This window comes from Equus caballus, chromosome 7 (assembly GCF_041296265.1).
Source record: "Equus caballus isolate H_3958 breed thoroughbred chromosome 7, TB-T2T, whole genome shotgun sequence".
NCBI lineage: Eukaryota > Metazoa > Chordata > Mammalia > Perissodactyla > Equidae > Equus > Equus caballus.
The window spans coordinates 47,444,583-47,471,256 of NC_091690.1; the positions used below are offsets into that span (position 1 = coordinate 47,444,583).

Here is a 26,674-nt window from a genome sequence, read left to right on the forward strand (position 1 = left end):
CTCTTTTCTCCTGCTCCAGTTGGAACATCCACTCCAGCATCTTTTTAATCAGACCTAAATCCTAAATATGTGATTTCAGCTTTGTTATCAACACCGATACTAATGTTAATCACAGTCATAAGGAACAAAACACTTCTTGTTAGCACAAATAAGGTGGTTGTCTCGGCCACATCAGGGTTAAAAGCTACACGGGGCAGCCCGCGGCCCCGTCCCCACTGACCCCTTCACCCTCTTTCCCACTCAGTCAGGTGACAGAGGGCCGGGCTGTCGCTTTTTGGGGTTTTTTTTTTCTTTGCTTGTTTGCTTGTTTGAAGTTTAAATAATAATTGATTTCTGTTTACAAAAATAAAACTGGAAAAAATTAAATAATTACCATGGATCTGAAGCACCCGGCAAAGCCCAACGCCCGATTCTGAGCTTCTGGACTCAACAGAGTTGTGAGTTGGGGGCGGGTGGGGGGAGGGGGAGGGGGAGGAGCAGGGAGGAAGGTAAATGTTTTAAAGGGGGTTATTATTGGTGTTCTGGGGAATAGGGGCCGGGCTTGGGTAGATTCTCAAACCCTCCCCCCTCCTGCCCACCCCACGCTCCATTGCACAGAAGGGGGAAATTAATATTTTTTTTTGAAAAGGAGCAAAAAGAAAGAAAGGTCAGGGATAGCAAGCAGAGAGAGGGATCGAGCTGGTTGCCACACACGCCAGGTAAACAAAAGCCAACCAAAAAAAATCTCTTTTCAATTTCGCCCCCTGTGCATCTTCTTCCAGTTAAAAAAAAAAAAGATGCAAAATTTAAAAATCAAAACCTACCTCCCAACCCCCCCCAACACACAACACACCCTACCCCACCCCCGTGCAAAACAAAAACAAAAACAAAACCCTGGAGGGGGAAAAGCGGCAGCTGAAGAAAAAGGCTTTCGGCTTTGGCAGCAGCACAGGGGTGTAAACTTCGGGCTGCCTCCCTCCGCCTGTGAGCCTGATCGCAGGCAAAGGGGGAGCTCGCCGATTCCCGGGAAGAGGACGCGTTCGGACCGGCTGCAGACCGTCGCTGGCAGACGCATGCAAAAGAGAGAGAGAGGGAGAGAGGGAGCGAGGGAGGGAGGGAAGAAGAGAGAGAGAGAGGGAGGGAGTGAGGGAGAGAAAGAGAGAGGGGGAGAGAGCCAGGGAGGACGTGGATGGGATGGGGCTGTGTGCGAGTGCCGAGTGTGAGTGTGTGTGTGTGTGTGTGTGTGTGTGCGTGCGCGCGTGCATGCGTGCATGTGTGTGTGTGTGCTGGTTCGGTTTTGGGTTTTTTTTTTTGCCTCTTTTCTCTCTCTCAAACTCCCTCTCTCTCTCCCCTTTCATGCTCAATCCCCATCCATTTGCTTGTGCCAAAGCCTGTAAAAAGGGGGGGAAGGAAGAGAGAGAGAAGGGGAGAGAGAGAGACAGAGAGAGAGAGAGAGACAGAGAGAGAGAGAGAGAGAGAGAGAGAGAGAGAGAGAGGGAGAGAGCGCGAGCCCGCGAAGGATCCACCTATTTGGCAATGAGACATCCAACAGCAGCCAATGGCTGCGTCCAAGGGGAGGAGGGAACCGGGCGAGCCGGGAGGGTGGGGAGAGCCCCCGGCAGTTGGAGACCAAAAACAATTTGCCCAATCGACAAGTTCACGTCTAATGAACAAGCAAAGTCCAGCAGTTATGAATTTTTCATTCCGGGCTCCCACTCGGGTCCATTTGGCAGCAGCCACCCAGCAAATTTGGAGGCGGGTGGGGTGGGGGGAACTAGGATTGAGGAAGATGCAGAATTTTTTTTTTTTTTTGAAGCCAGAAAAATAAATAAATAAAGGCCTGACTGCGGGCGGGCTGCGGGCGGCGCCCCAGAAGGCCTTGGGGAGAGCAGCTGCGCCTTCTCTGTGTTTTGGTTTCAGTCTCTTTCTCTCAGGCCCGCACACTCTCTCTTTTTCTGGTTCTATTTCTTTTTTTATTTATGGAGCGCACAAGGGCGAGTGGAAGTTTTCCTCCCCAGCCATACACACGAGCCTGCGGTGCTATGAATAGAAAGAAGAAGAAAGAGAGCTAGGAAAGTGTCGATGCCAGCAGCACTTCCAGGCCAGGGACCCGGCGCCCAGGGTGCGGCCACCCCTTCGTCCCGGGTCTGGCTCCTGCGCTGGGGGGAGCACTCCCAGCCCCCCCCCACCGGCCCCCTCTCCCCAGCCCCAGGCGAGCTCGGCCGCCTCCCTCGGCCCACACCCAGCCACGCACGCTCCATTAGTGGTGAAGAGGGATGCCAACGCGATGCAGCACGGCTCGAGAAACTGCAACAGTTTATTAAAATAGCCTCCTGTCACAGCACTCCGCTGACAAGCACTACACGCAGCCACAAACACAACAGCCAACCCCAGAGAGAAGTGACAAAGGCAGGAAGATGGACACGACTTCCAAACACAGTCACCCAAGTCCTGCCGGCGCCCCTCCCCCCTCACTTAATTCCTTGCCTTCTTGGCTTTGCCCTCTCCACTGGAGGCATGTTTAGTGTTCTCGGTTGGAGGAGGGGGACACTCACCTGTCCCCCATTCAATCCAGACTAGAGGGCCCGAACCGCATGGAGCAAGGTGCAAGAGCATAAAATAAGAAACCCAAAGGAAAGGGAGAGCGCTAAGAAAGGGAACACCACCACAGAAAGGAGAGGCCTCCATCAGGAAACATGGCTCGAGCTTGAGGAAACCAAGTTACAGAGCACAGACCCAGGGGGAGCCACTGCTCCAGGGCCCTCCTCCAAGGCAGGTGGGAAAGTGAGCCGGGGAGGGAGCGGGAGTGTCCTCTCCACAGCGCCGTCTCAGGGAGGGCCTGGGGAGCAGCCAAGCCCTGGAGCAGCCATGAGGAGGGGACAGTCAGAACGGAAGAGCAGAGAAAGCCTGAGCCGGCTCAGACCCCGGGCCCTAGGGCTGCCCTCTCCCCAGGGGAGCCTCAGCCCTCAGCTGGCAACAGAAAAAAGGTCACTGCTCACTCGCGCCCCTTTCTTCCCCATCTGAAACCCTGTGCTCGGTGGCCTTTATGCTGGCGGAAAGGCTCCCGGAAGAGCGCCTGGGGTGCGCCAAAACAAAACGGGGCGGCCCTGGGCTGGCACTGAACCTTAACAATGGGAAAGGTCTGCCCAGCACCTGGGACCCCAGCCCGGGCCCTCACTGTATGAAGTGAGCTCAGGGCTGACCCCGCAGGGAAATGGTCAGCAGGGAGAGAGCAAGAGACAGGTGTCCCTTCGGACAGGCCTCTCAGGGTGGCATTCAATCATTAACGTCCTGTTAATGACCAGCTTCACCAGCTGAGTGCCATAAGGTGCCAAACCCTGCCCCTCCACCTTGAGAGCAGCCATCTCACTTTCTAAAGTCGAGATGAGACAGGAGAAACTGCAAGTGAGTTTACATTTGGCACAGGGGTGTTTTTCTGATATTTTGATTTACACTAAATATTAGACACAGAACAGAAAATGGCCAACGGGAGCCTCCTGGAGAATCCTGGCATGCTCCGGCTCACAGACCGCAGCGCCGGGTGGAAGAGGCGCGCTGAGCATGGGTTGACTCTGATCGGGTAGCGCAACTGGGTGGGCGGTGGAGACATGGCCAGTGGAGGACCCATGTGGAAGCTGGGAGAACAGGATGAGATCCATGATTCACTCCTGGATGGAGCAAGGGGTCAAAGGTCCATGGAGCGGCCAAGAGATGGGACATAGAAGTGGCCCAGGAAGGCCAGCAGAATGGCTCCATGGAGCCTCAGGGACCCGTGCAGCACCTAGCAGGCCCCCTTAATTCTCCCTTAACTGGAGGAACAATGAGCCCTTCCCAGGTGAGTAACTCGAGGGAGAACAATCATCAATTGTCCTTCTCCTGCCAGCGGCCACAACCTTGAAGGTGAGCAGAGAGGGTTTCCAGGCAGAGCTCTCCCCTCACCCTGTCCCCACAAGGGCCACTGGCTCCTGCGGGGAGGCCTTCCTGGAAGAGCAGCCAGGGTATTCAGAAGGCTTGGGAGGGTGGGAGCAGGGTTGCCCTCTCCCCTTGGGCACAGGGAGAAGAATCACTCAGGTTCCATTAGAAACACTTTGAGTGCCCGCCCCTGCAGCCCCCTCCTCTTGCATACCAGTGGTGGTGGCTCTAGGCCCTGGACACGCCCCTCAGGAGCCCTAGACAAAAGGGGACTGTCCCCCTTTTGTTAAAAGAGTGGAGGCTCCTGTTGGAAGATTACCTGTCCTAGACTCAGCCTCCTTCCCTTCTCCCCTCCCGCTCTGCACGCCCTGCACCCTGCACCCGGACCAGAGCCAAGACGAAACCCTCAGCCGCTCAAGGCTTCTCCCGGCTGAGTCACCCACAAGTGCAAGGGTTCAGGGGATGGAGGGAGCAGGGGGCTCGGCAGGCCAGGAGGAGGAGAGTGGAGGGGCGAAAGGGAAGGAGAGAAAAAACAACTGCTGGGAAAGGAAACCAGTGATGCTGGTGAGAAAAGTGAGCGGAAAAAGAAAATCACAGAAGACAAGGGGAAAAATAAAGGGAAAGCTGGGAAACTAGGGGGGACAAGGTCTCTCCCCATTTAAAAGAAAAATCGAGAAGCCAAAGATAAAACTTTAAAAATTCACGTGGGCTTTTGGTTTGTGAAAAGGAATTTTTCTGCCCTTGTGAGAGAAAGGACTCTCTCTTATTACTGTCAAATATATAGAATTTGATTTTTTTTTAAAGAAGCAACAGTTTTCACTGAAACATTTCTGACATACCCATGCCGCTTTCAGCCATCACTCGGAGAAATGTGCCTCCAAAAGAAAAGACTGAGCGGGCCACAGAAAAAGAGGAATAGAGAGAAGGAGAAAGAGAGAAAGAAGCCAAACCTGGAGAGAGAAAGCCCAGCTGGGCCAAACACTGCAGAGAGAGAGAGGATATCAACGGAGAGAAAGAGGACAGGGCGGAAAGGAAAAAGGAGCACAGGGAAAAGACGGGGCTCTGGGACGGGGCGAAAAAGGGAAAACCAGCTAAGGAAAATGATGGCTTCTATCACAAGAACGTGAAATATGTGGTTTCCCAAAACGCCACAAAACAAGTGAGGCCTTGTGGATTATTGAAGGGAAAAAATAGGAAAATATGTACAGAACATCACTCACATACACAGTATTCAAAAGTCTTCAAGGAAACAAAATAATTTTTTCCAGCCTGAGACAGGTTTTGAAACCAGCCCATACCTGCCAATAGCGGGACAACTAAAAGCACAAGAAGTTATATCTTTAAAGACAGGGCCACTGTTTGGCTCTCTCTTTATCTTAAAAAAAAAATCTATTTGTCCACATCCTGCTTGCTTTAAGGCCCAGATTTATTTTTTTCAGAACCCTGGACACATGCTAATTTTATATACATATCTCCACACTCATTTGGATAACTATACACAGTTAGTGCAAATAACCGACCAAACCTCCACAGGAATCACCAGGTGTTTCAGCATCCATCTCACTACTGCGTATCTGTAGCCTGGGTGAACAAGGATGCAGGAAATGTAAAAAGGCCACAAACAGAGCCCCGATTCGTCCACCCAATTACTAGGATTTTATAATTCAGCCTTGGCCCGAACTGAAAGAGGCTGACCTCACGCCCCTGAGCTCTCCCATCGTGTCCCACAGAAGAAGGGACACAAGAAAGCAGTGCCCAGACTCCCGGCAGAGATGGAAAGAGAACTGTGGGCAGCAAAAGGAAAGGGCCCAGCCGCTTATCCTCGAGGTGGGTGCGGCCTCCCCCTCTTTGGGGGCCGGCGGGAAAGGGCTCTGCAGCCAGAGTAAAATCATCCAAGAGTCTCGAGACGCAGGCATGGAAAACAGAAAACGCACACTGCCAGGAGGCTCAGAGAATTTGGACAAAGCGGGTTTTTGGCTGACTTGGGCCTGTTTCCCTCTGCTCAGGAAAGCGCCGGCGTGGTTTTCCTAGCATCCTCACCCTGGTGGAAGGGATGTGCCCCACACCCCTCGCTGGGTCTGGGACCCGCCTGCCTCAGAACCAGGCCACACACTCCTCTCCTGTAAAACTGCCCCCTTTCCTTCCTCTTCTCCTGACGACGACGACCACGGAGGAGCGGTGGCCTGGGATCGGGCCAACAGGCAGCCTCGTTCTGGCTCCACACGCCTGCTCCCGGCACACCTCCCCTCATCCTCCTGGCACCGAAGAGAACAGGGTAGGAACGGGACACTGGGGGAGACAAGCTACTTTCTAGTGTAACTGGAAATTGTTTACTTTCATCCTCTACAGGGAATGGGAAACAAAACCTCTAGTCTTTAATTCATTATTTATAGCTCCAAACTTCCCTGCGTCACGAAATAAAAGTAAAAGCCAGGCAGGCCAGAACCCTGTTTTCCAGCGGGGGGGGGGGGGGGGGGCTACGCAGGATGGGACCCTCCCCAGAGCTCACAGGACAGAGGAAGCCAAGGGCTATGAGGGCCAAGAGCAGCGTGGAGCCCGAGCCTCACCTGCCTAGTCGGCCTGGACAGTGTCACGCCCTGGTGGCCAAGGGCCCAGGAAGAAGGAAGAACGCTTCTGCCCAGCAAGCTTCACAACTTTCTCTAAAGAGCTGAAGCACTGACAAAAGGCATGGGAAGCATGTAAAGATGAGCTCTGTGCCCAGCGCACTGTGAAAGGATCTGGAGGGCACGAGAGAAGGCCGGAGCCAACGGCAAAATGCTGAAAACTCGCCCGAGGCCCAGCTGCCAAGCCCCGACTCCAGAAAAGGCTTGGGATCCTCCAAGGGAGAGCGGCCTCTCCTTCCCCCAGCACGCATCCCGCTCTGGGGAGACTCCTCCTGCAAAGGCCCTCCACGAGAGCTCCGTCAAGATCACGGTGACATCCCCTTGCTCTGCCCGGTGGATGCCCCTGCTAGAGAAGAGAAGGGCCTCAGCCAGAGAGCTTCTCCTGCTCTGCCTGCCCGCGGCCCAGGCTGCACTCCCCGCACCCTCAGCCAGAGAGCCTCTTTCCTGCAGTTGCTGAGACAACAGGCAGTGCCCAGAGCCCCGGGCAGAGAGCAGGGTGGCCAGGATGGAAGAGCCGGAGGTTTCCACCGCTCGAGGGCTCAGGGGACTGGGCTGGCCCTGTGTGGGCAAGCGGCTTCCCCAAAATGTACAATTTTAGGAGTTGGAAGGAAGACATTTGTCAGTCCCTCAAAATGTATTGCTCCCGCCCCCCCCCTGCAACTATTTCATTATCAGGATCACTGCCAAGGAAACCGGAGGATCCTCATTCCCCTGGTATGTCGCCCCTGCGGAGGCTGGCATGGGGTGCCGGGAGCTCAGGACCATGCCCACCCCTCGGCCACAGTCCGTCCCTCCCCGGCTCCCTTTCTTTCTCACCCTCTCTCCCCCTCTGTGTCCTCCAGCTCCAACACAAACTGTTTGCACGGGAAGTCTCCCTCTCTGACCCGATTCAGCACACACAAGAGAAAACTGTGGGCGACAGACCCAACGTCCTAACGAACTTGAGTTAATTAATGCTAAGGAAGAAAAGAGGCGCCCTCGCTCTGTTGAATCACGGTTCACTAGCCCTTTCAGTTTGCTGTGGGTGGAGGAAAAAAAAAAGAGGCTTTTTGGTTCAAATATTTTTGGGGGGCGAAGGGAAAACAAAAACACCGCAGAAGGGCCGTGGAGGGCGAAGCTGTCAGTACCTGCCTGGGGAACGGAGGCGAGGGCGGCCGAGCGTCCTCCCCTAAGCTTCTGGCCTGACGGGCGCTGGGAAGGCCGAGACGGCGAAAGACAAGGGAGGAACTATCATGCGCTTGCCGGCCTGTTCAAATAAATCGCTCCAAAAATTATACTGTCAGACTCTAAGATACATATATTTTTGAAAAAAAAAAAAACCAAAACCCAACAACTCGATTATGAGCAGAGTCGTGAAAATGTTTTAACAGTGGAGAAAACCAAAGTATGGATGGCACGCGTACAAAAAATTTAAGTGTGCAGAAAAAAAGAAGAGGTGGTAACGGGGGGCAGGGAGAACAGCTGCAATTTTGCTTTCCAGATGTTGACAGCAAAATGTAATTGGCAAGTAACTTCCTCCTTAATGCTTTGCATCCTTTGGTCCTGAGACGTTAAAATCCTGTTGCTAGACCTGCGTCTGCAGGCGCTTTCCACGCACTCCGCACACGTGGACGGGCCAGGCAGCCTCGTGGACCACACGCCTCCGAGCTTGTTTACCAGCCCTCCCACCATTCCTTAGTGGGGAGGCCAGCAAAGCAGGCCAGAAGACGCTCTTATTTAAATTTTATTATTATTATTATTATTTTGTAATGTAGGGCCTTTTCTTTACTTTTGATGCTGAGCCTTCCTGCCCTCTCCGCTTTTTTTAATACATTTTTTAAGTGAAGCGTGGCACACACACAGAGGGGAGCACAGTTCTAAGTCTGCCGCTCAAGACATTGTCACAAAATGAACACACCTGGGTAACCCCACCCGGGTTAGGAAACAGAATGTCTTCAGCACCTCAACGGGCCTTGAGTTTTTAAGCTATAGAGTTCTCACAATTTATATGCCTTAGAAACAGCTCCTGCCCACGCCAGGAACGTCAAATTCGCGCACCTATGTACACACACGTGTTCCAGAGCAGGGTGCGCTCCTCATGTGACTGCACAAACGTAGCGAAACGAAGCCCCTCACACCCGCACTGCTGCAGAGGGGTTTCTGCCTGCCCGGCTCTGATCCCATGCACAGGGCGACCGACTGTGCACAGGGTTGGTAGACCAGCAGGGCACTCACGTGTCGGGGACAAACCGGGCCCACCCATCGACGGATCCATGGATCGGAAAGCCAAAGACCTCTAGGGAGCGAGCACAGGCAGGGCCTGGGGGCTCAGGACATGCTGGTCACGGAGGCAAAGAGGCTCTGCAGAGTCGGGGGCATGAAGGGCGAATGAGCACCCACGAGAGCAAGCCGCGCTCCTCCCGGTCCAGAAGAGCCTTGCATGGAGAGGAAGGGGTGGCAGCGGAGAAAGGGGTCAAGAGGCTGACTGAGGGGGTCCTGGGATGGGCGGGCTGCCTGGGGAGGGAGGCCCAGCCCTGCTGCATCTGCCCCCCCTTCCCTGGCTCCAGCCCCAGCTGGCTCCCCCCTCACTTTCACTTGCACTAAATTTACTTTATAATTTTAAAATTAAATTTTAAAAAAACCAGGAAAGAGAAAGCACTGAAGGCAAAATACCTCCCACAATATCTCTCCAAGGGGGAAAAAAAGTTTCTGCTTATGTAAAAAAGACAAATGCAAGGGATCGCCGAAAAGTCTAAGCACAGAATAACAAGGAAAATAAAAGAGAAACACATTTAATTAAAAACACCTGAAGCAAATAAATAACTGACTCCCTCTGCACCTCGAAGGCACCACACAGCCGCTGGCGCCAGTGGGCACAAGCACCTACCCCCAGTTCTTGCCCACTTTTCCCTTTCCTTTCTCCCGGGGAGCTGTATCTGCCCCAAGTCCTACAGAAGCCCCTTTTCCTTTCCAGCTCGCCCACCCCACACCTGGGGAAGGAGCAGGGCAGCCACCTAGGCTCCCACGAGCCTGGAGCAAACCTCTGCAGCCCCATAAAGAGCCCCTTCCTCCATTCCCACATCTCCCCTGCTGTGCCCGCCACGGCCCCTCTGGAGTCTGCTCTCCTGCCCCAAATCTAGGTCCTGAGGGTGGCGGCCCTGTCCTGGGGGCTGCACACCAGGCCCAGCCCAAGTGGGCAGCTCTCTCCCCTACCAAAGGCACAGGGCTGCCAAGGCCGTCTCTTGAGGACCGCATTTTCTCTTCCTATTGCATATGGGGCTGGGAAGCAGGAATTGTTCAGCTTAATTTAAAATATGAGAAGAGTGTGAGCTCTCTGAGCATGCAATCTTTAGAAACAGTTGATTACTTGATCCATTTGGGGAGGGGTACAGAATAGGCATCCGGACTCTGCATCTGAGACCCCATATCCCCCACCCGGATTGACTCTCCCACCAGCCCGCAGCCTGGGAAACGCGCCCTCGGCTGGCACGGGGGTACCAGAGGCCGGTTCCTTTCTTCCTTTCTTTCTTTTTTAAATCGCTCTAGCGCAAACCAGGCAGTGGGTCAGGGCCCAGAGGCGGGGGAGGGAAGAGGAGAAGGCCGTCTCTGAAAGAGGGGGAAAAAAAGGAAAGCGAAGCTCCGACTCCGGGAGATCGGCCGCCGCAAGTTTGCCGGCTTGTGCCAGCCTGGGGATTTGCGAATCAGACCGGAGCGGAGGGAAAGGCGACGAGGAGAAAAAAAGCCCGCATTAAAACTAACCAGCTCTGCCTAAAAGCGAGCTTTCCACCCTTTAAATAAGACAATGCTGAGGGGAGAGGAGAGACGAGTTATTTCTCACTCTTTAATTATTCCAATGCTTCGCATTATTTAAAAAGAAAAAAAAAACCACACACATTAGCCAATGATATATTCTAACCCGCAACAAAGCTGGTATTTTTCTCTGATTACAGACTTTGCCGTGGCAAACCCGGGCTCCGACGGCAGAGGCAGCGCAGACCCGCGCTCCTCGAGGAGACACAATTTTATTAAAATCGTCATCATTCCTTGCATTTCCGCAGCGCCTTTGCAGCGGCGGAGATCCAGGTGCCCCACGCCCCTTGCTACCCAGGGAACTGCGACCCGAAAGCTCAGTGGCGAGGCAGGCGAGGCTCGCCAGCTCCACGGAGCGCCACGGGCTTGCATTTTTCTTTCCTTTTTTAAAAACAGCCTGTTTCCATCATCCAGCCTCTGTCTCACGCTCACCAAAAAAAAAAAAAAAAAAAAAAAAAAAAAAAATGTAATCAAACTCCTTTACATTGTTTAGAATAATCCTTTAAAGAAGAGGGGGAAAGATGACCCGAAGAATAAGGGGGGAAAGGGAGCTGGGAGGGGGGTGGGCAGCGGGCACGAGGTGCAGGGCGCAGGGTCGGCGCGGGCCGGTCACCTCCCCCAGGGCGCCCGCAGCCGGCTGAGTCACCCGCACGAGGAAGAGGAAGGGGACCTGACACCATCCACGCGCATTTAAGCAATTCGGGGCAGAAGTCGGGTTGATGACCGACTCCGAGGGAGCCGGTCGGGAGGCCACGAGCGCTTCTCGGGTCCCCGGGCTGGGGGGGCGGCTCTGGACGTGCTCGGCCAGCCCCCCATTCCCAGCCAGGCCTGCCCAGGGCGCGCGCAAAGCGCCTGGAGGCCAACAAGGAGGACTCGGCGCCCCGGGTTCCAGGACTCGTCCGAGCGGAGGGCGGAGCCGGGCAGAGGGGTCCCGGCCGCTGTGCAAAGGGCTCTCGGAGGCCGCCAGCTCGGGCGAGGGCAGAGGCAACAGGAAGGGAAAGCGCATTTTCTGCCACTTAGTCACATTGCTTCCCGCGCTCGCCAGAGGCCAAGAGCCCCCCGAGGCCGGCCGAGCCTCGCAGCAGACCCTCGGCCCGCGCGGTCCCGCCCGGCCTGCTCTCCAGGAGGGCTCCTCCGAGGCGGAGGTCTGCAGGCGGCGCGGGACGCGCGGGCCCCTCGGGATGGGCGGATGCGCGAAAGTCGCCCTCGGGCTCGCAGCCGAGAAACCCAGAAGCGGCCGGAGCAGCGCGCGCGCCACCCACGCTGGGCAGCAGGACGGGCACAGGAGGGAAACTGAGGCAGGGGCAGCCGAGCCCCAGACCGCCGCTGGAGCCCCTGCTGGCGGCGGCCTTCGACGCTGCCAATGGCCAGCGCCCCAGAACGCGAGGCGGCCGGCCCTCGACCTCCAGACCCGGCCTGTAGGGTCGCTGGACGGGGCGGGGGGGGAGGGGGGATACGGCGCCCGCCTGCACAATGCCCCCGCGGCGCCTAGGGCAGCAGCATTTGGGCCCCACCCCCCCGGCCTCGTCTCGGGCCGAGCTCCATCACGCCCCTTCTGAGCTTCCCCTCACCCGCCCCAGGGGCCGGTGATGCTCGCTCCTCGCTTGACCCGGGGGACGATCCCGCCCAAGCGCTCCCCGCATCCTGGCGTCGACGCGCGGCTTCCCGCCTTTTCGCCTCCGCGCATGCGCACGCCTGACTTTGCACATGGCCCACTCACTGGCGGCGGGCAGCGCTCTAGGGCCCCGGGGGTATGCACCGTCGAGGGTTCTGCTGTCCCTTCCCACCCCGTGGTGCGCGGTGCAGGTGACAGCGCCGGTCAGCATCGATGTTCTGCAGAGTAGAAAGCACACAGCCCTGCCCCTGCCTGAGCCCAGGGGAGGCCCCCCCCACGACCCCCACTCCCCCATGCCCACCCCCCACCGCGTGAGACAATTGCAGTGGGTCGGGAAAATGGCACGCGCAGAAAGAGCCCCCCGGAGGCGACAGTGAAAGGAGCCCGTAGGCGGCGGGCACCTGGCGAGGAGCGTACGCTGGGGCTAGTACACCTGCACGGGCGCACGTCTCTTCCTGCGTTTGCACGGGCACACGAAGTGATGCACACGCGGACTAGGGGGCTTCAGGGCGACGTTGGGGCGGCTTAGAGCCTCCCCCGGGGCGGGGGCTGGAGAAGGCGCAGAAGACCATCTAACTTTCTTCACCCAGTTGGGGTGTCAAGGCGCTCTGGTTGGGCAGTGGGGCCACCTAGGGGATCCTGGGACACCCCCACCTGCGCTCAGCATGCGCTTCTATTTTAAGACCTCTGCCACCCCTCCAAAAGCCACCCACGCTCGCTCCTGAGGTCCACGGGGAGCACAGTGAAGCCGCCTCCACGCCCTGTCCAGGAGGGCTGCTTAGCGCACGGCCTGAGCTGCCAAGCTGGACTCAGGGGGGCAAATGGAAGTTTCGCCCGAGGAGGGGCATTAAATGGCCTCTTTGTGAGAGGAATTGCGGGCCGTCACTCAGGATTAATTTAAGCAGCAACAGCAAACACACACCGAAAAGCTACGTCTCGCCGCCAGCACCCACCCCCGCGATTGTGTTTCGGGGAGGGCTGCGGGATTCGGCGGTGTGGCCCGGACTTTAAGAACGTGGGGCGTCCACTGCGAGAAGGGGGAAGGCTGCTCCCGCTCGCCTCACGTCCCTGCTTGGCGAAATGGGTTTGCAGGTTTGGGACGAAGCCGAGTGGGGGTGGTAAACTCCACGTACAAACGTGGAGCGGGAATAGGGGGAGGTTCTTACGGATAAAAACTATATATAAAGGTACACATTTCCAATATAAATATAGCACATGCAGGGGCGCCACTGGGCAGCAGTTCTCGGGCGTCTCACCTGCGCCCCAGGGACATTTGGGGAGGCGGATGTTCTAAGAGAAATGGGGGCGACGGGAATTAGGCCTCCGCTTCCCAGTCTCCTCCCCCAACAACCTGAATGCGGCTTTGGAGCCAGGTGCCCTGGGCGGCCTGGCAGGTGTGCGGCTCACGTGAAACACACGCGTGTGCAGGCTGGGGAGGTGCGTGCCCGCGTGAGCCTGGAGCCACGCACGTGCATGGGCACGGGCGGCTCCTGCGGGCTCACTGATCCGCCTGAGTCCCGGACCCCCTGGGGGGCAGGGCAGCCACCTGTGCTGGGACGGAAACCGGGTCCGAGCTCAAGAGAGTGCGTGCGTGTGTTCAGCACCCCCATCTGGACAAGGGCGTGTTTATGCACATGTGTGCTCGGCATTCCCATTGGGGTGTCCGGTCTGGGTGTGCATACAAACTGGCGACGCCTGGGATTCCCGTCGGGGGCGCGGGGCGAGGGCCTGCTTGAGATCCCTCTCCGCGCGGCTGTGCAGGAGCGTGCCTATGTGAGTGCGCGCATCCGAGTGCCGAGCGCGGATGTCGGACCTGGGCCGGCGTGCCTGCGTCCGGTAGCCCCCGTCCGGGCCGCAGCACAGGGGTGTGCGCCTGTGCTTTGCGCGCGCCCTAGGAGTGGCCACGTGCGCCCGAGCCGCTGTCGTGGCCCAGCCGAGCCCGGATCTGGCCCCTAAGCGGGCCAGGGGGCAGAGCCGGCCCCCCGGCGGGCCTCGGCTGGATGTCGTTGGAGTCTTGTTGGTTTTGGCCGGGGCAGCTCTAATGGGGGAAGCCCCGGGGAGCGGGCGGGGGTGGAACAAAGAAGGGAAAAGCAGAGAAAGCGGGCTGCAGAGGAGTAGAAGGAGGAAGCCCCTGGAATGCGGAGAGCCCAGGACAGCCTGAGGCTCCAGGGCCTGGCTTGGGCTGAGGGACTTGCCTGGGAGCCCACGGCTGCCACTCCCCCACGTGGACAGGGACAGAGGTTTTGAAGACCCAGGACTACTCTGTGTTCCAGAATCCTGGCCCCAGCCAAGGGCGCCTACACACAGAATCCCACAGGGCCCAAGACTGCAGCCTCAGCAGGCCAGAGAGAGCCAAGCAGCATTTGGGGTGGAGGGCATGGCTCAGCCTCCCTCAGCCAGGGGCAGCAGTTTGAGCCCCCTTAAGGAAGGGGCCAGCAGGCTCCTTCCCCTGTCTCTTGGCTGGGCTGCTTATAACCTCAGTTTCCCCATCTGGGGCATGGGACAGGAACTCCCACGGTGAGGGCCAGGAGGGCAGGCTCGGCTGGACAGGAGTGGGCTGGGAAGCAGGGTGACCTGCTTGAGTTTTGCTTGCCCCTGGGGGCCTGGCTGAGTAATTCCTGCTACCCCACTTCTAGCCCCATCACCTTGGCGCTTGACCTTGTGGCCTCTGTTTCTTCATCTGTGTAACAGGTTACTAATCCCTGCCTCTGCTGGGAGGGTTACAGGAGGTCACGTGCACGCGCCCGCCTGCTGCCCGCTGCATAATTGCTCTGGATCTGGTAGCTGTTATTTTTATTGTCAGGAGTCTATGGCTGTGACAAGCTGTGACGCCTGGTGTGATCGCGTGAGGCTGGCTGTGTGTGCGACTGTGCCGCTGTGTGTGTGTGCGTGTGTGTGACAGGTTGTGTGTGAGACTGTGCGTGGACGACAGATTGTGCCGGTGTGCGGCGGTGCCTGTGACAGGCTGTCACTGCGCGACAGACTGCGGGTGGCGGGGTGTTGCGGGTACCGACTGTGAGTGGCGATGAGGCGGTGTGTGGGGCTGGACCGGGGGACCCCCACACACCTACTTCTGTGAGGGTCTGGCTGACAGTGAGATGGGGGCTTTCAGGGACTGGGGGGGGCGTCATCCAGTGTGCCCTCGGGCTTTGGCCTTTCCATTGCATCCATCAGGATCCCACCTGCTTGCAAACCTCGGGAGGTGACAGGTCAGAGGGACCCTATGATGAGCCTCCCCTTCGCCCACTGTGTCAGCTCAGGTGCCCACCCCCCCAGCTTCTTGCCTTGGTTTGGGGGACCCCAGGAAGCTTGTCAGGGACCTTAGGGCATGGAGGTCCCCAGGCCTGGCTGGCTTCAGTGAAGGACACACACCCGGAGCCTGTTTCCCACACTTTCCCTGAGCTCCAGGTCACTGCAGGGCCTGGAGACCTAGAGAAGGAGGGATCTGGGGAAGGATCCAGAAAACGAAGAGAGAAATGGAGGGAGAAGGCGAAAAAACCAGAGAGTTCCCTGGGACCTGGGGAGCCCAGAGCAGCTTGGGGTGGGGACCTCCAGTCACGGTGGACACACCTCAGGTCTGCGGGGTCAGGATGGGCAGAAACGCCATCAGACACGCGGGAGCACGGCTCATGTGCCAGGCCCCAGCTCAGACCCCGCTTTTACAGCCTCACTTCTCCATCGACGATTCCAACTCAGACGCCCTCCTAATCAGGGTGGGATTCCGCTGCTTCCACCACCCCACCCACCAATTTCCTGTATGGTTGGGGAAACTGAGGCTGAGACAGACAAGGGGACCCATCCAAGCACCCGCTCAGGCCCAAGAGGCCTGAGTATACAAGACTCCTGGCTTCCAGAATCCTCACCAGCTGGAGAAATCCTGGGGCCCGTGGGCTCGGGGCAGCACGCGGTGAACCCCGCCCTCCCCCCCCCACCCTGCTCCTTGGCGTGTCAGTGTGTGTGTTGCATGTGTTATGGCGTGAGCTGTGGTCCGCTGCTGTCATGCATCTGGTGTGCAAGCCACGGCATGAAGCATGTGTCCCTCTGTGGGTGCAGGCCTGTGTGAGTCTGTGTGTCCGTTCGGGGCCAGCCCTGCCACAAGGTGGGGAGAGGCGTCGATGCACCCCCACCCCCCACCCCCCCGAAAGTGTGTCTTTGATACTTGTAGCCTGGGCAGGCAGCGAAAAACAAGTTTCCACAGGGCCGCCTTGGGTTGAGGCCAGGCCGTCCTCAAATAACATTTGAAGTTACTTAGCAAACTTTGTTTAGTGCTGAGAGGCGCGGGCAGCGGGCTGGGGGGGCAGCAAACCGGTTCCTCCGAAGTCCCTTTGCCCCTCTGGGGGCAGAAGTACCCAACGTGGGGCTTGGGTTCCCCCGCTGGCTCTGGGGAGGGGAGCGGGAATCTTGGGGGTGGAGGGTTCGGGGCCCCCCATAGATGGAGCCTTCCTTTTGCCAGTCCAGGCCCTGGGCTTGGGCAGAAATGCCCAGAGGCTGCCACTAGGCCTTGGACCAACCAGGAATGGAGGAGCCACACTTTCTTCCTTTCCCCCCTCCATGCAGCCCCACTCTGCCAGCCTCAGGGCGGGTTGCACGAGCTAGCTTGGAGCATGCGTCCCCCTCCAGACACACACACAGGCCCCCAGAAAGCCCCGGGTGCCCACATGCCCAGCCCCCAAAACTCTCCTGTGCCGCCGGGTCCCAGCCCCAGGCAGCAGAGAGGGCCAGAGAGCCAGTGATGGCGGGTTTGGAAGTGAGGTTGGTGCCCAGGGGAGGGGGAGGGGGAGGAGATGCCAAAAATGGTGAGCCATTACAGCGAGAGGGAGGAAGTGAGCAGGGAAGATGGAAGGCGGGCAGGCATCCTCTGAGCTTGGGGCTGCAGAGGGGCAGTGGAAAGGCAGCCTGGGCCCTTCCAGGGAGCAGGCGTGGGGGACAAGCCCCAGGTGGCATGGGACAGGCAGGGGGCCCGGAGACGCCCTGCGCTCCCCCACCCCCACCCCAAGCTTCGAAATGGAGACTGGCAGCAGCAGCCGCTCGGCTCTGCCCAGGCATGGGGTGGGGGTGGCGGGAAGGCAAGGCGCCAAACCAAATGCCACCAGGCTGGGCACGGTGGTTGCCAGCCGGCAGCACCGACCCCACCAGCACCAGCCCAGAGCCCTCACACCTGGAGCTTGGAGGGTGGAGAGGGGGGCCCAGTGGGACTCGGGGGTCCAGCAGACAAAGCCAGGTCCCCTCAAGCTGTGGGCAGGTCCCCAAGACCCTACAAAGATGGCCTGGCCTGGCACTGCCAGGGTGACGGGCTGGGGTAAAAATAAGCTGGGCCCGCCCCGGGGGAGCTAAATCGAGGGGCCCAGGTGGAAGTGCCACTCCGGGCCACCAGCTGCCCCCGCCCCACCCCCCGGCTCAGAGCGACCAGGGTGAGAACGCCCGGTGCCCATCGAGGCCCAGTTTTGTACAGGAGAAGCCCCGGCCATCTTGTCCCCAGGTCCCAGCGGGCAGCATACGGTGTGTCCACAAGTACAGATAATGGATGACCTCAGGCAACAACAATAGGCCACGCATTCCAGGCAGTTGGTGGGGGCGGCTGCGCTAAGCCACTACCCTTGACCTCCAGACCGCCCCCTTTGAGAAGGAAAAGGCCTTCGAGGCCACACTCGGGTTCTGGCAGAGCGACGCTGAGCTGAGAGTGGGCCTCTTGGACACTATCGCTGTCTCAAGTACTGGGCACTCCCTTGTTCCCCAGGCTCACTGTCTGCCCTCCCACCTGGGCTGGCACCTCCGCGATTCTGCTCCCTGCCGAGCCCCCGGGGCCTAGAACAGGGCCTGGCACCCAGGAGGTGCTCGGTAAATATTTGTCAAAGGAATGCACAAGCCCCCAGCTGTATCCCCAGCATGCCGGCTCCAGCTAGGTGCCCAGCAAGCTGTGGGAGAGAGGGCGTTGGGCCCTGCCAAGGTGACGGCAAGCATGGCCAGCAGGAGGGCAGAGGAGGTGAGATGACCTTCCACTCCCATTCTGAATCCTGGATGGAAGAAGATCCGGAGGTCAGAGTGGTAAGGGGGGTTCAAGGGCCGACAGCTGGGGTGCACTTCCAATGGGATGTGGGGGTCTGTAGGCCCACTCTGAAATCTGGTGAAGGCCAGAGAATAAGGTGCAATTCTGTCCCAGGAGTAGGATTTAGGGTGGTGGCAATCAGAGAAGAAGCTCAGCTCCACCACTTCCTAGCCCTTGCCCCTGGCACTAGCTGCCTCTTCTTGGAGTCTCACTTTTGCATTTATAAAATCAAGCCCTTACTTCACATTAAGCACCGTTTTAAAGCACTTTCTATGAACCAACTCCTCTGATCCTTACCACAACCCTGTGAGAGGAAATTGAGGCGCAGAGAGGTTGAGTGACTTGCCCAAGGTCACACAGCTTGTGAGCAGCAGAGCCAGAAGTCAAACCCAGGAAGTTGGCTCAGAGGCCCCACTCTCCTAACAACGTCCAAATGTCCCAAATGCCAGCAGTACCAAAGTGGAGAAACCGTGCCCTAATATACCGTCAGACACGCACAGTACTGTGCGCCCAGGCACAGCCAGCCCCTGTCACGCCTGCCTCACGTGGAAGGACTCAGGGGGACAAGCCGGAGAGGCGCTCACACGGGGTACGACACCGCGAGGATCAGCACTTTCTCCATCACTGTGGTCTCTAGGACAAGCACTCATTTCTTTGTCATCCTACAACAGCCTGCTCCTGCCCGATTCTGCTGGCGGCCTCTCTCCCCAGACCCAGAGCCGAGGCTCAGAAGCAGCCTTGCCTCCAGCCCGCCGTCTCCACACGCCAGAGCGGACAGCGAGAGTGGGCCCTCAGCGCCGGGCCTGCCAGCCGACCGGGTGTCCTGGAAGGGGTGGGTGTGCGGCCTCCCGGCCTTGTCCCTCCAGCGTCACCAAACCAGTGCCGGGACCAGAGCTCCTAGTTCCATCCGGGCCATCGGGGCCTCAATCTGCAGCTCGGACAGGGCCAGGCACAGCCCGGCGCCGAAGCGTGTGTGGATGTGACCTTGTCCCCAGGTGCAGGGGCAACACGCGGCTGTGTGCATGCCACGCTGATTGTGCGTGGGCTTGTGGGGGGGGTGCATTTATGATAACACGCAGGTCCTGGTGAGCAAGACTGTGTGTGAGACACTGTCAGCCGGCCTCTGTGCAAGTGTGCAAACGTGTAACGGGTCAGGGGTCCACTGCGCCCATGTGTGCATGACTGTGTGTGTCTGATGAGATGTGAGGCTGAGTGTCTCCACTTGAGCACTGTCGACACTGGGGCTCCATCTTGCTCTGTGGTGGGGCGTCCTGGGCACTGTGGGGTGCTGGGCAGCACCCCTGGCCTCCACCCACTGGGTGTCAGTGGCAACCCCCCTCCAAGTGTGACGACCACATATGTTTCCAGACATGGCCAAGCATGTGTGTCACGGCGTGTCTGAGGCATGTTACTGCGTGCGTGTGCTCCCATGTGTCTGATGGTGATGGGGTGGATCAACACTCGTGTGCATTCCGGGGGGTGTGACAGTGTGGCTGTGTGTGTGTGTCTGCAGGTCTGTGTACCCCTGCATGTTTGACAGTGGCAACACGTGGGTCCATGCTGTGTGTCTCCTGGTGTGTTTCTGTGCAGCCGTGTGTGCCATGGATCTGTGCCCACGTGTGCATCCCTGCACGGGTACCTGCTCGCCGACATGTCCAGGCGTGAAGGCGAGCCCCTTTGTGTGCGGACGCCTGTGTCTGTGTGTGCCTGGTCTGGGGAGGTGTGCCACGCCTGTGTGACAGCGTGACTGTGTGCTGCGTGGGCCAGTATGAGTGTGTGACTTGGTGTGAGATGGGCCCGGAATAAACCCCTGAGATGATCCCACTGAGGCCCATGTTTGGAGCGACCCTCCGGGATGGTCTAGTCCCCACCCTCAGCTCCTGGATGCCCCGGACTGGACCGAGAGCCGCCTCCTGAGGCCAAGGCGGTGGGGGCGCCTCTGAGCTGCCCCTTCCTTCGCCTTGGCTGCGGCGGATTCAGGTGGGGACAGACCCCCACCCCAGCCTGATCCGTGCCAGGAAGGCTGGCACTGAGCTTCCAGCCAAGGGGGCAGTGTCCTCGTCGGTGGCGGTGGCACTGCCCCTGCCCACTGCTGGCCACCACCCCCAGCTCCCCTCTGGGTGCGGCCCAGTGGGGGGAGAGCTCCCAGTGCAACCCCGGCTTCCGATTGGCTCCGGAGAGCCGCAGTGCCCGGTGCCCGCCTCCCCCTCCCCGGCTGGCGCAGCCACATCGGTAGTGGTGGCAAACGCAGCTCAGAGTTCTGGGCACAGCTGCGCCTCGAAGAGGCCTGCCAGCCCCACCAGAAGCCAGACACCCCAGCTCTGTGCCCCCGACCCCTCCCCACCCGCCCGCCCACCGGGCAGCGCCATCACCCGGGCCGCTGCCCCCTTCAGGCTGCCAGGCCGAGGCCAGCCAGCCCCCTCGCCCACCAGGCCCGTGCCCCCGGCCAGGCCCGCTCGGGGCCAGGCCCAGCTCGCCGCCACTCCCGCCCTCGGAGGGGCTCCTCGGGAGGGGGAGGTGGGGGGGGCGGGGAGGGGGAGCTAGCCCTTCTTCTTTTAGTGAACGCACCCAGAGCTGGAGCCAAAAATCGAGGAGGAGAGATATTCAGACGGAGCCAAGACGCGTTTGGCAGGAGGAGAGAGAGAGGGAGAGAGGGAGCGGGAGGAGGGGAGGAGAGGGAGGAAGGAGAGAGAGAGAGGGGGAAAGCAGGGGGGCCTCAGTTTCCAAATCCGCGCTCTCGCAGCCTCGGAGGGACAGCGGGTGACGTGGGGGTGTGGAACCCAGGGCAGGCCTGGCCGCGGGGCGGTGGACTCAGGCCCACGGAGACAGCCGGACACCCCAGCTGGCCAGGCCAGGACGGACACAGGCAGGAGCCAAGATCAATGCACGCCGGGCAGACAGAGGAGGCCTGTGGGCGGCCCAAACACACACTCGCACCTCGCCACACAACGGGCTTCTGTCCATGCCGGGCCAGGGGCATGGGCGGGGCCCACAGCAGGGCCACCACGGCCGCCCGACCTCAGGGGAGGCCACGGAGAGGCCGGCCTGCCCCCAGCTGCTAGCCTGGCTGCCATAGCCGGCATTTCACACCGTGCCGAGAGGCCGAAGGAGGCCAGGGAGGGGACCCGTGTGGGGAGACACACATCGATGGTCATGGGGACAAGCCTAGGATGCAATGCCATGGGGGCGATACCCGTGGACACCCGCACTGACATGTACGCTGACACAGGTCGACACGGACAGAGTGACACGCACGGTAAGGCACACAATACACTCCTTCCATGACAGTCAGACACCCCCAGGATACAATGGGCTGTACAATGACACACCACAGTGGCAACATGACACAAAGACGACAACAGGCCGCCCGACACACACGATGACACACACCACCGACCCCACCGTCACCAAAATATACAGAGATGCAGTTTGGGGTGACCCTCGGAGACACGGGCAGGCAGCACCCAGTGACGGACACGCAGACACAAGGACACTTGGAAAGGGACCCCAACCAGACGCGCGCAGCCACACGGCCCTCCTCGGGAAAATGGTGGCTCTAAGGGTTAGCATGCCGGTGAAGACACGCGGATCGAGGAGAACCCAGGTAGCTGCTCACAGCTATCCGCCAGCCCCCTGGCCTCCAAAGCCGGGGCTTTGGGGGCAGGAAAGCGAAGACGCCCCTTTTCCCCACCCCAGCTGGCGGGGGCAGGAGCCCTGTCCTCGTCCTCGGCGCTGTGCTGGAGGCAATCACAGGTGTCAGGCCTCCTCTGCCTCTCCTGGTCCAGATGGAGGAAGGTTCAAGATGCCCAAATTCAAGCTTTTAGAACAGAGCACTGGGACCAAGCAGTAAAAAAGGCCAGGCTCCAAGCAGGTTGGACACGGAGGCCAGCGGTCAGACACTGACCACCGGGGGGATTTCGCCAGCAGCCATGGCTGCACCTCACCCACTGCACGCAGCCGGGATGCCCTCTTGACCCTGCCAAGGGCCCACACAGGGTCCCACATATGGTGGGCCCAGGTGACAACACCCAGCTGCAGATGCAGAAACAGCTCTGGAGCCGTGTGGACACCCTCAAAGCCCCCAAGGGGACCCACCCCATCTCCAGGATCTTTGCCCCACTCGCATCCATGTGCACGAACACTCCTGCACACTCCAGCACGAGGCCCCAGAGCCCAGCCCCAAAGTGTGCCTGGTCACAGTCAGGGTTCAAGATCAGGGAAAGGGCCGGGTCAGCCAGAGTCCCCAAGAAGAGTATCTGATCCCCCCAGAGCAGCGCAGGCCTTGTCTCTCCCCTCCTGCCCTCTGCCCCCCACCATCATTTACCCCTGCCTTGAACACCTGCTGCCTTCTGCTTGGCTTACGGACCCCATCTGAGGGAAAAGAGCTGAGCCATGAGCTGGCCTCCCTCCTTCCAAACCCTTCTCTTGCTTCCTCCTCCAGGCAGTCCACTTGGACTGCTATGGTTGGGAGGTGCTCGACCCCGCCTTCCACCCCACTGAAGCAGCCTTGTGAAGCAGACTTGAGAGGGCCTAGCGGCGGCCTAATGATGATATCCAAGATGACAACAGGTCATTCTGTTTCTCAAGCACATCCAGGTGCCAGCTCTGCCCTGACCCTACTCACGGCCCAAGAGGCAGGCGCCATTCTCCAGACCAGGAAAACCCCATCTGGATTTCGGGGGATGAGAAGATGCAGAGGGCCCAGAGCTCCAACCCTGCGCTGTCCTGTGGCAAAGTCCAGCTCTCAACCTCTGCTCCCACGGCCTCCAACCGGGAGCCCGAGGCCACACAAGACGCTCCCGGTTGGGCCAAGACCTCCTGTTCCAGCCCCCACAGAGAGGGGAGCACCCTGCCCCCCACATTAACCCAGCAAAGCCCTCAGCCCCAAGCTCGGCCCAGCCCAGCATCAAAACATGTCATGGAGCCCAAGCCACGCACGACCTCCCCCATGCCAGCTCCTGCCCATGCACACTCCCGCCCCAGCCGTGGGCATGAGACAGGCGGGGCAGGGCCAGAGGGAAAGCGGCCATAAAGAGGGGGTCCCACGCTGGTGCCGGGATGGGGAGTGCAGCTTCACAGGGACAGAGAGCTGGCCACAGTGACCAGGCAGAGAGCTGGGGGCACATCAGGGAGGCCCCAGCCCATCCCCCTCCCCTGGAAGGATTGTGTGAGTGGCCACACAAAAACAAGCGTGCACGGACATTGTGCTGCCGTGTGGCCGCGAATGTCGGCGTGCTGAGGGCGTGTGCGTGTCTGTGTACATGCCCAGGTGAGCCAGCAGCATGGCGCCTTGTGTAAAGGTGTGTGTCCTTGGGTCTGCGTGAGCAACTATGGGTATCGCTGCATCTCCGTGAGCCCATGTCGATATACACATCCCATCTGGGGAGGGGGGAGTTGTGTGTGTGTGTTGGTGGGGGAGGGAAGACAGGTCCACGGTTTCCCGCGTCCGTAGGTTCGTCAATGGCCGTGTATCTGGTCATTGGTGTGAGCACATCCTTTATGTCCCCATCTTGACAGCAGTGGCGTACGTGTGTCCACACTCTGGTCTGCGTCTGTTTGTTGGGGGGGAGGGTCCCATCCATCCGCCCCCTCCCCTCCGCCGAGGACTCAGGCCCGTGGCTGCAGTGGGCTCCAGCAGGCCAGCAAGCGCCCCGCCCAGCGGCCCTGGATTTCGATGCTTTTTCCAGAAGGAGATTTCCCCCCGCCCTTCCCCCTCGCCCACAGAGCCTTTCCCCGCCAGGGCCCCGCTGCTCCAAGCTCGTTCCTGCTCAATCATTTATTGACTTTAAAATCGAAGCCAATTCTGGTTTGAAAAAAAGAAAAGGGAGAGAGAGAGAGCAAGAGAGAGAGACAGGGAGGCCAGAGAGACAGAGAGAGTCCGAGATGCCGGGGGGGGGGGGGGGGGGAGCAGAGATGGGGCCAGAACCGGAGGCAGAGGCAGGGAGAGACAGAGATAGCCAGAGGTTCAGAAGGACAGAAACAGAGAGAAATGGAAAAGGAGCAGAGCAAGCCAGAGATAGAGACGCAGACAGAGAAAAAGCCAGACTTGCAGGGCGAACTGTGGAAGCAGAAGGATTTGTAAGACCAGAGACGCCCGATCCGAGAGATGTGGCTGTGGAGAGGGGCAGGCCAGACCCTGCTGACCAGCCGACAGCAGCTGCCCACCAGAGCTGAGGGGTGCAGCCCAGCGAGACCGTGCCCGCTCCCCTCCCCAGCCGCCCTGGGACACTCAGACCTGCGACACGGACCTGAGCCCTCGCTCCCTCCTCCACTGTCGCAGAGTCAAGCCCTGGCCATTGCTCTGAGTCTGGGCTACCCCAGCCCCTTCCTAGTCTTGTCACCAGTGGCTCAGCTGGCATTTCCTCTCCTGGGGTGCTGTGACATCTGAGGGGCCAGAGTCTCACCCAGGCCTCAAGGGGCAGGCCAGGGAGCTGAGCTGGAGGTTGGTGGGCAAAGGGCAGTCGAGTCTGGGGTCTTGGTCCCACCAGGCTCCAAAGGCCAGCCACACATGCCAGCCGAGTGTGGCCCCAAAGGTGGCCGCGGCTCAGCCCCAGCTAGATGGACAGGGTCGTTGTGCAGGGCCCAAGATTCAGTGGCCGACCAGTCAGAGGAGCAGATGTGGGGGTCCCCACACTGCCGCAGTGGCCAGAGTGCCTGTTCACACCTGCATGCACACTGTGACACATATGTGTGCATTTACACTTCACCAGCACACGCTCACACCCGCTTCTGTACAGGAAAACCCGCTCCCTGGGCCACACATATGTCCATGCCACGCAGGCCTGCCCCCAGCCGACCCACAGGGGTCACATGCAGACCCGGAGACTGACTCACACACACACTCGCATCTGTGGATACAACAGTGTAGCGTGGCCACGGCTGACACACATCCCCAACATACCCTCTTGCCCCTCGCCACACCACACCGCGCAGCAGCCATATTCACCTGGACTCCCACTGCCAGATGTGAGCACCTTTGACCCAAGGCTGCCAAGGCTCAGACCAGCAGAAGGGACAATTAGGACCCATGGCCTGGCGTAGGGACACCCCTCACACATGCAGGCCCCGCTGGCAGGCAGGGCCGGGCAGTCCCCAGGTGTCCCCTCTGCAGAGTCTGTGTTGCCAGCCATGGCCTGGCCCTGCAAGCAGGACCGCCAGGGCGGCTGTGGGACACTGGGCAGCTCTTGCAACCTCTTGGAGCCTGAGGGCCCCCCGCTCGGCTTGGGTGGGGTGGCAGGGCAGGCATCCCAGGGCCTTTGCCGCCGCTGAGCGCCGCGCCGAGAACTTCGCTGGAGGCGGGACGCGCTCTCGCAGCGCGCCAAGGTCGGCGCTGTCGTGCCCGCGGCCGACCCGACGGCGTGGCCGCAGCCCGGCCGGCGGCGCCCACGGCTGCCTCCCGCCCCTCCCGCCTCCGGGCGGCGGGACGGGATTCCCCCGGCCGCCCGGTTCTCCGCGCGGCAGCCGGGGTCGCTGGGGCCGGAAAGTTTGCGCCGAGGAAAGTTTGGGGGGGGCCGCGGCGGCGGCGTCCAGGGTCGGTGGAGAGGCGCGGCCCGGGCTGGCAGCGCGCCCGTCCCTCCCTCCCCTCCCCTGCCCCTCCGAAATTTGGGAGCCCCGCCATTTTCTTAGCCCCGCTCCCATGTGAGGCCTGAACAAAGACTTTGGGGAGACGCCCGGGCCGCTCGGCCCGCCCCGGGCACCCCGGCCGCACGCAGGGGCCGCCGCCACGCACGCCGGCCGCTGCCACCCTCGGGAACCGCTGTGCCCGCCCCAGGGAGCGCCGCGGGACCCCGTCCCCGCTCGGCGCCCTCGGGACCACCCCTTGCCACTTTGTCACCCCCGCAAACACTACCAGCGGCCACGCCGCCCGGGGGTACACCACGGTCGCCCACAGGTTGGCGGGAGTCCCGCTGCCCACCGCACCCCATTCGAGCGCGCGCGCGCGCACACACACACACACACTCACACTCACAAGCTCCAGGGGCAGCGCCACGCACGCAGCCGGCCACCCCGGAGCCCCCAACGGGAGTCCGCCCGGAGGCCAGGGTCGCACGCGCACGGTGACGGCCGCACGCGTGCCCGGGCTCCCCGAGGCACGGCTTGCACCCCTCGGCCGCCTGCGGGCTCACTCCCCCGGCCGCCGCGCGCCCCTCCGCCCGCCCGCGCGCCCGCCCGCCGGCCGGCCTCCTGGCCCGCTCCCTCCCCGGTCGGTCGCGCGGGGGCGGCGGCCGGTACCTGGGTGAGGCAGTACGGGGAGTACATAGCTGGGCGCCCGGCGGGAGCGCGGCGGCCGGCCGCGGCGAGGGGAGGCCCGGCAGGCGGCGGCCGCGCTCGGGCTCGGGCTCCGGCTCGGCTCCTCCGGCCTCCGCCGCGCTGCGCCCGCCGGCCCCGCGGCCCCGCGCTCGGCCCGGCGCCGCTCCGCGCTCGCCGCTCGCAGGCTCGGCCCCGCCGGCTCCGGGGCCGCCGCGTCCGCCGCCGCCGCCGCGCTCGCCGCTGCCTCTCGCGTCCGCCGCCGCCGCCGCCGCCGCGCGTCTACTCCATGCCGCCGCCGCTGGCCGGTCCCCCTCGCCCGCCGCCGCCGCCGCCGCCGCCGCCGCGCTGTGAAAGTGAAAGTTTAGACAAAGTTTGGAAGCAGCGCACTCCGGGGAGAGGGAGCGGGCGGGCGCGCGGCGGGAGGAGGGGCGCGGGGAGGGGCGGGCGGGGCGGGGGAGC

General features: G+C 60.5%; 1 protein-coding gene across 9 annotated transcripts in view; it reads right to left on the reverse strand.

The window, feature by feature from the left end:
• Positions 1 to 26,461, reverse strand: part of NFIX (nuclear factor I X) — a 90,936-nt gene extending 64,475 nt beyond the window's left edge. For 2 of the 9 annotated variants that reach the window (XM_070273047.1, XM_023645285.2), the window contains exon 1: positions 374 to 1,484. In XM_070273047.1, coding sequence (XP_070129148.1) covers positions 374 to 376 — 3 coding nt within the window. In that variant the 5' untranslated portion in view covers positions 377 to 1,484. Of the gene's footprint in view, positions 1 to 373; positions 1,485 to 2,534; positions 2,693 to 26,197 lie in introns of those variants that run through there. The other 7 variants (XM_070273038.1, XM_070273049.1, XM_023645284.2 and 4 more) reach the window with 6 other exon arrangements.
• Between the last annotated feature and the right edge of the window lie 213 nt (positions 26,462 to 26,674).